General features: G+C 42.6%; 1 protein-coding gene and 1 pseudogene across 1 annotated transcript; both read right to left on the reverse strand.

Moving 5' to 3' along the window:
* Window positions 1-1,707: 1,707 nt before the first annotated feature.
* Window positions 1,708-10,855, reverse strand: part of LOC119352939 — a 13,416-nt pseudogene continuing 4,268 nt past the window's right edge.
* Window positions 7,297-8,298, reverse strand: LOC119352938. The gene is made up of 2 exons (XM_037619527.1): window positions 7,875-8,298; window positions 7,297-7,730 (listed from the first exon to the last, which is right to left on the reverse strand). The coding sequence occupies exons 1-2, from the start codon at window positions 7,925-7,927 to the stop codon at window positions 7,448-7,450; spliced, it is 336 nt and encodes a 111-aa protein (XP_037475424.1). The 5' UTR covers window positions 7,928-8,298; the 3' UTR covers window positions 7,297-7,447.

Here is a 10,855-nt window from a genome sequence, read left to right on the forward strand (position 1 = left end):
GGATTGTCATGATCCCATTTACCGAATAACATTTTGTGTTTTTTAGTATTTTTCGACATACTCCTTTCATACTGTTGTTGTTAAGTTTTCACAGCTGATTATAAAATAGCCATCTCACAACACAATATAGCAGAAGTGAACACGATAATTCTTGAAAGTTTTCTACATGAATTTTGTCACATGATTTTCAAGGATTAAAAGAATATTACTTATACATGCTATATATCGCATAATTTTGAGTAAAATTGATTTTTTATTCATATTGCATGTTCCCAAAAAAGGCAAGTACAATAAATGTTTTCCATGAACTTTTACTAAGGTTATGTATAATGCTAGCCCGTACATCTGCACGGGTTGACGACTAGTATTTACTAATTGAAAGCACCATCCGAGCTTCCACGTTAATCCTAGGAATTAATAACTAAGAGCCGTTAGATATAGTTTAAGGAGAAAAACGTTTCCAGCCTATCTCCACATCCAAGTGTACTTAAAAATACATCTCCGTCTGCTTCTTCCTCCTGGAGTCCCAGAACAAATCTCATATCCGTGTGTTTTACCTCGAGACCTACCCAGCGCATCTCCTATTGTGCATTGCTTCCCCCGAATTGGGTCTCAATCTACACGTTCCCCGTCCTCCCATCCCCCGATCTTCCACATCGCTGCTCCGCCGGGAGCGTCTCCAGCCTCAAAATCGAGAAGATGCAGTTTTAGTCATGCCACTAACGCCATCGTCATCAACGGTCCTGTCCCTGGATGCTTTCCACGATGCTGCTCCACCGAGAGTGTCACCTCCAACCTAGGGTTTGAGAAGCTGCAATTTTGGTCATAGCAGCAGTGCCATGGTCCATGTAAATCTCATCTAATATACGCAGCAGTACTAACTCCTATGATTCTTTCAATCCGGATTAGGCATCCTCCGTTTCCTCTATGCTGCTTAAGGCGATCTGACTTTTTCGTAGGCGAACGGATTCAGCCGCCATGGTTCTCTCCTGAGGTTCCTCGAGCGCACAACCTCAGGTTTGCCCTCACCAGGCCTCTCTTTCCCTTGCCATACAACATCAGGAACAACCATGGACGGACAAACTATGTACCTGAAACTGAAAGGAAATATTGATTTTTCCTTGGATTAATGTCCTGACGCCGTTCAGTTAGACCAATCTGGTTCGTGATTTGTCCTGGGCAAGAGAGTTCAGACCACTGCTTTTCGTTTCGTGGCTTTCATATCACAAGAGCTTGCAGGGAAGGAGCAGGTGGTGAAGTGGAGATGCCGAATTTAATGCAGTTTAGTTGTAGTTTCTGAATCCAGAGAAAATGTTTCTTTAATACAATGAGAATTGGATGCTGGGCATATCGTACTGGTGTTAGAGCAAAGGGATTGTTTACGCTTTATAAACATCACACAAATTTTTCAATAAAATGATGGTGTTGATATGGTGCAGGCTTTCATGTTTTCATGGAGTCTACTTTAAGCTAGAGCTAATCAGTCGATACCCTTCAAATATTGAATCACAGGCTTACTAAAGAAATATAATTTAGTCCCAACCTAATAATAGTCTACATAAATGGTTTGTTATTTTCAATAAAATGGTTAGTTATAATACAGAGTAGTTTTTGACAAATAAATATGTTTTCAGTAATTTACATTTATGTGTTATGTGAAATATCTAGCCCGTGCGGCCACACGGGTTGACGACTAGTTTTGGAAATAACTGAAATTTTGGCAAAAAAAGATACTTGAGCACATGTTTATGCATCATCTGCAAGTTTATTACTTGCACACACGAAATGGGCCACTGCATAAGAATACACTGCAGCCCGTACAAACCAAACATTGAACCATTAAAACAACACAGATAAAAGCACTTTTAAGCCGTCGGGAGCCCAGATGGGGCTAACAAACATTGGAAGAACTGACTTATTGAGATAAGCGCTAGATAAACATAGCCTGGCAGCTGTGCGAAGAGGATCAAGGATCAGTTCTCAAGCCAGGGCCAGCTTATTGTTGCCCGGACGAGAAAACACAACCTGCATGCAGTAGATACACATAGGGAGTGCGACATCCCGGTGAATACATAGAGTAAAAAGTATGAAGTCATATACTTATAAGCACATATATATATACAGAATATAATAGGTCCACAGACCTGGTAATCTCCAAGTGTCCTTGTTCTGAAACCGGCTGCACAGTATATGAAGTAGTACTCCCATACACGGATGAACTTGTCATCAAAGCCCAGTGCCAAAATTTCACTGCAAAGGGACAGAAATTAGGAGTGATACCACGACAACACTATGCATGTGTATATGTACTTTGTGGCGAATTTACAAGGTTACTGGATGCATAGTGGTAATTACTCTTTGTTGGCCATTAGGTTGTCCCTCCAGCTCCTCAGACTCAGGTAATACTGGTCACCATTAATATTTTCGAGGTGCTCTATGCTGCACTCAATGTGCATCCAGTGTCAGTCGAGATTGATCCACCATTAGTATCGAATTAAGCATCGACCCGACTGATGTTAAACATACCAGAGTCTAGCAGAGGCAGACACAGATGTTATCCGGGATAAAGAAGGAAGTGAACCCCCGGGGAAGATGTATTCTTTTATGAAGCCTGGGCTTCTAATGTATTCCTAGTTCGTCCGGCATGGTGATGGCCTGAATGGACCCATAAGTGTACATATAGAGATGAAAATTAGTTCAAGAGTGAATAAAGTTAAGGTATGTTGGCAATTAGACCCAACAACCTCCTCATAGAGGCAGATATTTTCAGTGAATTTTTTAGCATTAGTGCTGTTAAACAATTAAGATTAGCATCGGACCTGTAGGACAAAAATGCCATCTTGAGCCAAGTGAGACTCGCAGCAGGTAAAAAATGCGTCCAAGTATTCATGGCCAACATGTTCGATCATCTCGCTGATTTACAGAAGAGGGATACGTAATTTGCTACCACCCACACATACATGGACATATATACGAGATCATATTTGTACTATTCTTACCAGCTTATGATTCTGTCATATTTGCGAGCTGGTATCTGACGATAGTCGCACAGCAGGAAAGTTATATGATCCTGAGAATTAGTGGGAAAAAATAGTAGAGTTGTCAGGTAAAATTTGAGCGTTCTGATGTATAATGTCCAACTCACATATCTAGCAGGCCCAAAACTACAACAAAAGTTGTCTTGATTAGGCAATGCTCTGTTGGATAGAAGTTCAAGACAAAAGGGAGTAAATTTAATCTGATTCTATCAAAATATTAGTGCAATTACATTTGTAAAAATAAACCGGGTTAAAGGGGGATGTTCCCTCCCTTAACTGCATGCTGTTTAGGACTTTAGGTAGAAGTGGTGCGGAGGCTGCACCTCAAACGTGGCTTTTGGGAGCTCACGGGCGAGTGCTATAGCTAACCGAGCACCGCTCCGTTCTCAATGATATTTGCATGTTATACGAGGAAAAGGAAAGAGGAGGGTAAAATATAAACTTTAAATGTATGCATTTGTTTTCTTTTTTATATATCTCACGTTTTGGATCGAGATTCATTTTGCCATTTCCTCCCAAAATGTTCCTATGGTTATTTTTACTGACCAATATTAAAACATGGAACTGTACCTTTTGAAATACATGAAAATGCTTCTTGACTAATCTCAAACATCGATACCTTTTCTGAAAAGATATGAATTTAGTGAACTATAGTACTTCAAATATAAATTTGTTAATATGCTACATCGAAAGGATTCTTGATCTTCCTCTGTTCAGACTCCATGCAGCTAGAGCCCACAACAGGTAACAAACTGGATACCGTGTAACAGCAGGAGTATCACATGACTAACCTCTAAGCCAGCTTCCTTAACTTTTCCGTGAGCAAATTTAAGCTGCTCCTCCGACAAAGTTATTCCAGTGTATTTGCAGCCAGTTTGCTTGACCACTTGTATTGCTAAGCCGCCCCAGCCGCTGCCGATCTCAAGGACATGATGATCCCTCTCAACTTTAGCCTTTTATTAAATGCAAGTTACAAGACTGAATCACCATCAGACCAGGAAACAACTTCTAACTAACTGGCAATTACCTTGTCAATTATCTCGAGAGGTATGATTGTATTACCTTGTAAATTAGAAGGTTCAGTTTACGTATCTGGGATTCTTCTAAGCATTCGTCCTCCCTCTACAAAATTAATTGTAGTCCTAATATTAACAAAATTACTGAACTTTGTTTCTAAACTGCAGCACCAAACCATAAGATTGACAAACCTTGAAAATTCCACAAGAATATGTCATCGTTTTGTCCAGAAAAAGCGAGAAGAAACCATTACTCTGAATGCAAATATACGACAGGAAATGAATTGTTAGTACTGAGTTACGGCAATGCATGGTGGATCACAGAAATATATACATAAATGGTTTGGTACAGACTACAGACATATAGAGTTGACTATTCAAAAAAATCAATAGCATCTGCAGTAACTACCAATTGGACCGAAGAAACTGGTTACACTAGTGTAATGAAAAAAAGGAAGAAACACATGTACTGACCAGATCATAGTGTTGTGAGATGTTTCGACGAGTTTGTGTTACAGAGTTCTTCCTTGAGGTGTGGCGCAGAAAATATTTAGCAGATGCCAGCCCAGCGGTAAGAAGCATAGGTGTCCACCAACCCCTGCCAACAATATATAGTTATATACATGATTAGTTACCGGAAATGTTGTTTGGAGGCCGAGCACCCTGGAGGCCGTAATCCCAAACGTCTGTCATCATAGCGATGAGCTGCAGACTGGCATTAATTGCACGTATTTTCAGCTCACAGGCATCTACCGGACACCGTATTCTGTATTTACGTACAGTGTCAAGCCCATGTAGTCGATGACGCGCTGTCAAGCTGGTCAGACGTGCTATCGATTCACCATCATGTCCAGCCAGTGCGAGCAGTATAAGAACATGGGTGCTGGCGTACGCTCTCATGTTCCATTCAGATCCACTAGCCGTTTGCACGACATACATCTGATTCCGAACTTTGAGGCTCACAATCAAAACATTTGGAAGCCATCTATTTATACCGGCGAAGAAGAGTACCGTCTCCACTCATTGCAACACAGCAAAATCACACAAGAACAACAACGCCATAGCCATGGCGTTGTCGTCTTCCTCAGCTCGACCGAGAGATAGGCGGCAACACCTCCCGCCCGTCGACACATCTGAGCTCTATACCATGTGTTTGGGTCTGTGCATATTTTTGCAGCATCCTACAAACTGAGCAGCACCTCGTTTTCTGACTTTTCTACCCAGAGAAAAGGTAACTTTCCTCCTTTTGCTCATTGCCCAATCGGGGCAGGTGCAGCTCTTGCAACAACAAGGATCACCATGAAAAAATAAAAAGAAACAAAACATTGTTTCTGAAACCACAACACCAAAGCACCATATATTGATTTAACAGAGAAAGCAACACTGATCGTGCCGCAGCTAGGCCAAATACAACAAACATACAGTCTGGGACGATACAGAAATACCGGTCTCATGCGGCCCCTGTTCTTTCTGGTAACGCAAATATTCTGGCGGCAGTATATCTCTAGCGTCTTTGGTCCATCATTTCAGTACATGCTTGACAGGAAGCTCATGATGCGCATCAAATATCATTTTCTGAGTGTTTCAAGCTCTGGCCATACCAGACGACCAAAAGTTCAGAAGATGGAAAGCATAAAAAAAACATGTGACGAAACGCACCTTAAGCACATGGCTGCAAACAAACCATCCCATAGTGCTCAAACATCCCACACTCGCATCTGAACTCATCAGATGATTCGCTGGCACGACCCACAAACTCATTCTTGCACCACTTTTCCCATGACAGAATTCTGATGTGCCTAGCCATGTACTCGAAGCGAGGCTTGATCTCAATGAGGTCATATGACACACATTCATAGAGTGCCTCACCAAATTTCTGGAACATTCTCCTGGTGTAAACCAGCGACGCATGTACTCAATGGATTTTGCTTCAGAACAACATCACCCTGCAAACAGATGGATTTGATAAGAAATAAGATTACTAGTGGTAATTAATGCGAAACGAAAGCCGTCACAACATGCAATAGATGACAGAAGTCCAACTCACTAGTCTAGTCCTCTTCTCCTGATAGTTCTCTTCGGAACCGCGATCAAATTGCATATTCTCATGCTGACTAACAAACAAATGCATTGGGCATCATTCGGCACATACCCTTTCAGGAGGTCGTTTGCACTCTCACTGCACCGTGTGCTTGTCATCTTCGCACGGAAAACACACATAGCTTTGCCCACTTCCTCCTCGCCTCATACAGCTGGGTGAGGAATGGGTTCTTCTGCAGCCCATATTTTTCAATCATACTTGCCCACCCCTCCTCATCTCATCCTGGACAATGTATTTAAATTCAGGGTCCTCTGCCCTCATCGCATTGAACGCCTCTATGGTTTTGGTTGCATCATTGATCCATTGTTCCCGGTTTAGCTTGCCGCGTATTAATTTTTAGGACCGTTTCGTGAATGGTGCGTCCTCTATCGTCCCAAAGAAACTGCCCACAACACTGTAAACTTTGCTAGTGCTTATATTGTTCTCCCTCAGTTGCTTAACCAGGTCGCTTGTGTAACTATCTATGTGCCGGTGTGACTTCCAATGCAATTTCTCTCCACAGTTAACTGATAGATCATGGATGTGACCTGACCTGTGCTCGCACACATACCAGCCAGCATCATCTGATCTCAGCAGCTGCATCATCGCTTTGCACCCACACCTAGTCGACCTGCTGTTAGCCTGCAATGGTTTACACCCTGCAGAAAACACATTCACAGACCACACTCCACTTAAGATTTAACCTGAGTGATCATTCCTCACAAGCACGATAAAAAAAATGTTGGTCTGGGTGACTCACCGCACACGCACAGGCGCACACTATCTCCTGCATGCACTTCTTCCGGTGTACATTCAAACGGCTTTTTGCGTAACGGACACCAAAACCAACTTCCCACGAGTAGAGATTGTAAAATTTGTACCCTCCTCGACAGAACCGAAGCTAGTGCCAATTGCTGAATTAATAGCATTTCCAGTCTTGTTGTCGACAGAAGCAGGAACTGAAGCCTCCAGGGCAGGCACTTTGCTTGAACTGTGCTCCCTCTCATCTGTCGCCTCGCCAATTCCGATCCTGCGAACCACGCCATATCAACTAATTATGAAATAAGATGATTTTCTCAATGCAAAAACACTACAAGTGCCATCCCCAGACGCTCGCTACCAATACATTTAACAAACATCAAAAGAATAAGACACACGAGCAGGCTTGTTCTGAATTTCACACAAAGACATGTGCACAAAAAATATAGCAAACATCAGGTGACAGATTTAGAATGAAAAACCAGGGGAAGTCACCTCCTGGTACAACAAGATCCCTTTGACTTTAACACGACCACGCCATCATCCTCTCCATCCTATGCTGCCGTATCACCGCTAAAATTTGCAGCACCTAGCTCGCATGAATCGCCCACCCCTTCGCCACGACCATTGTACGAGCTGCAATTCCTCTCGGTGACAAATGTTTCTTCCGTCTGCTCAGCCGATTCGTCTTCCAGGGGGTACCCATCCCTGCGCACTGGCTCAGAGGAAATCACGCCATCTTGGACACCAGCAGTTCCGCTGGTCCCATCATCCATCGAGCGCGCGTCGCCAACTCCATCTCTCAAGACAACCCCAACTTCCAAACGAGGAACGAATCTGCCCAGACAAATAACGCGGAGCCAGATCTGATTTTAGACGAAGAAATACGGGAAAGCGACAGTCCAAACCACTGCCACGGCAACTACGGGACATCACCAAGACCGAAAATAAGCGAAAATTCAGAGTTAAACCGAACATTACCCTGCATCCGATTCCTCGTAGTGAACTTCATGCCATCCATGGCGAAAGCGCATCTTCTCCCGTAAGCTCTAGTTAGCTGTCGACGGGCCGAAAACGCGTAACCTACGGGTCAGCGAGCAGGTCCACAGGATACATTTACTCTCAATCGACCGCTCGCCAGCCCGCGCAGTGGGCCAAATTCAAAGCCGCCCACCAAGAACATCATGTTCGCGCGAGGCGCGGGTTAACCGTAGGCCCACGTACAAATCGTGAACACGACAGAGACGGCACCGTTGTATTTCTTTTCACTATCGATCGTAATAGAGCTGTAAAGGCTGACAGCACACATCCAGATGTTGAAACGGTCGACAGAGATTACGGCCTCCAGGGTGCTCGGCCTCCAAAAGGCCCCTCTCATTAGTTACTGCTTATTATAGGTCTTCACTTCAATCAATCGAGCATAGTAGAGAACCGAAGGTTTTGATACCTTTTCCTGACAATGCTGCTACTGCTCTTGGGTGCACCTCTGTTGGTAATGAAAATCTGTAGAGAAATGAATCACAGACTTAATCTGAGAAAAAAAAAAGAGGGGAAATAGCCCAATCTGAACTATGATATAATTTTACCAGGAAAAGATTCAGAAGACCTTCTTTCTTATCATCAAAAGAGCACCAGCCGTCAATGTAGGCATCTGCCAAACCAAGGTCAGATTCTGTTGCAATCTGAGATATGCCAACCATCAGCAGCATAAACACAACTAATCCAAATGAGCAGATCGTATCTAGCAACTGGAGTGGAATACAATAGCTAGCGATCCAAAAATGCATGTGTACGCACAGACCTTCCAATAGAACATTGGGTCATGAACTCGCAGGACTAATTTTACATGGTGTTTGCCAGTAGCATTTCCAAATCTAAGCATGCTGCCTCCGTCTTCGAGCAATCTGAAAGATAACTATAAAGGTAAGAAATCAAGATAATTAGATGCGGCATAACTAGCATACGGCTTGACGTAAGAACTGACATCAAGTTACCGATGGATATCGATCGGTTAAGAAATCTTGCTACCAGAAGACGTGCCCCAGCCTCGGTCCACGATGGGACCATCTGCTTTGTGTTCACCAGAAGGTCAGCTTTCTTTCCAAGCACACCCTGAGCTGCTGCTTTGCCAGCCTGCACCGATGAGACATGTCCCAATCAAACAGACCTTCATAACTATTCCATGAAAAACTCCGGCTAATAATGCAAGTGACACTAAAATGTACATGACGTATTAGTAGACCCAGCCACTAGCGGAGTAGTTTGGTCGTTAAGCTGATTATTAATGCTAACGAAAGGTTGGATTAATGACTTTACCAATAAGGTAGACTGAGGTACCATTACATATGTTTGAAATAAGTTTATATGAGCTTAGGAGGTCATCAACTTGGCATATACATTAGCGTTATGCAATACTGCAATTGGAAAAATTAACTAGTGCAGATCTAATCCAAGCCTCTGCTTCTGTCCCTCTCATCCCTCGGACAGGTGATTTCAAAAGGTGCAGAAAGACCAGGTACGCATGAAAATACCTTGAGTCCGTATTCGTGGGAACCATGACCTGTTATTCAAGGCAGACGAGACAATTAAGAACTAGTTTTCTTTAGCTCATTTCAACCCTAAATGGCAATAGTTTTAGAACAAATGCCTTCTTATTTATAAACTAAGAAGTTACCTTGATATGCCCCACAGAACCATATTCCTCTCTTCCCCTGGATCTGATCAAGCTCAATAGATGCCTTCACAGAAGCCACAGACGGAACAGGATGTCTCACACACCATTTAAGTAGTACATGATCCGGAACACGAGGTGGATTGATCGTCACAAGGAAAGTCTTAGCAGATTCAATGTTCTAGAAGGCCAGATAAAGCAAATATACCAAAATTAGTAACCCATCTATGTATATGCCACCATTTAAATTTATGTATTATAAATTTATCATGCATATGAAAATCATAGCATGCACCTGAATCAGGTTTAGCCAGTAGGTAACAAACATATCCCTGCTTGTTTCCCCCAGAAAGTTCCAGGCGCTCCATCCAGATAAATTGTGTGGCATCAAACTTTTATCGCAGTGGAGGTATGCATCACTGTAACATAAATTTTTCCATCAGTCAATAGATATATCAGATCACACTAGGATCTATTATTCATCAACTAATGAAAGGCATGCATTACCTGCAGACATACTGAAAAGCAACAAGAATTCTCAATTCCTCATGTGTAGCTTCAGCACCTAGTACTTTCAGAGCAGCTGGTGCATGAATCCCAAGTATGACCTTGTCATAAATTTCTTCTGAACCATCTTCCTCTTGGACTCTATAACCACCTGCGAGCAATGGAACAACGTGTCCTCAAGTGCGGCCATAATAAGATGAAAAATCATTTGTGTAGGCAAGTATGAACATAAAAGGTGCTCAAAGTACAAAACCAAATTACAGACGGAATGGCACTACTTAAGAACCAAACAGCCTGTAATTTGTTCAATCGCCATCCAGATGAAATAAAAAAAAACATGTACCTCCGTCATCACATGAAACAGATTTGACTGTACAGCTGGTCTTAATTCGACAAGCCATGCGTTCCAGTTCCGCTCTTGCCTGGGAGTGCGCAATGGTTGCATTCTTCGGTCAGCAATACTAAAGTTTTTAATAATATCATGTTCGAATGATCTATTCCAACTATATAACAATGCTAACTTTGTTTGGGCTGAAGGGCCAACATACCTTGTCTACAAATGACTGCAAACAACCCCTGACAATGAAGGACTCAGGGTGCCCAAACAACTGAACAAAATAAATTAATTAGCCTTCAAATGCACAACCATGACAGCAATGTTAAAGTAACATATGTGTCAGAACAAAGTTCACCTGAAAAAGGTCATGGTTTCGAAAAAATGACAGCACAGAGACAGTAGAGAACCCCAGAACTCCTTGTGATGGACAGCACCAAACAGATGTGC

The sequence above is a fragment of the Triticum dicoccoides genome, chromosome 2A (assembly GCF_002162155.2).
Source record: "Triticum dicoccoides isolate Atlit2015 ecotype Zavitan chromosome 2A, WEW_v2.0, whole genome shotgun sequence".
Lineage (NCBI taxonomy): Eukaryota > Viridiplantae > Streptophyta > Magnoliopsida > Poales > Poaceae > Triticum > Triticum dicoccoides.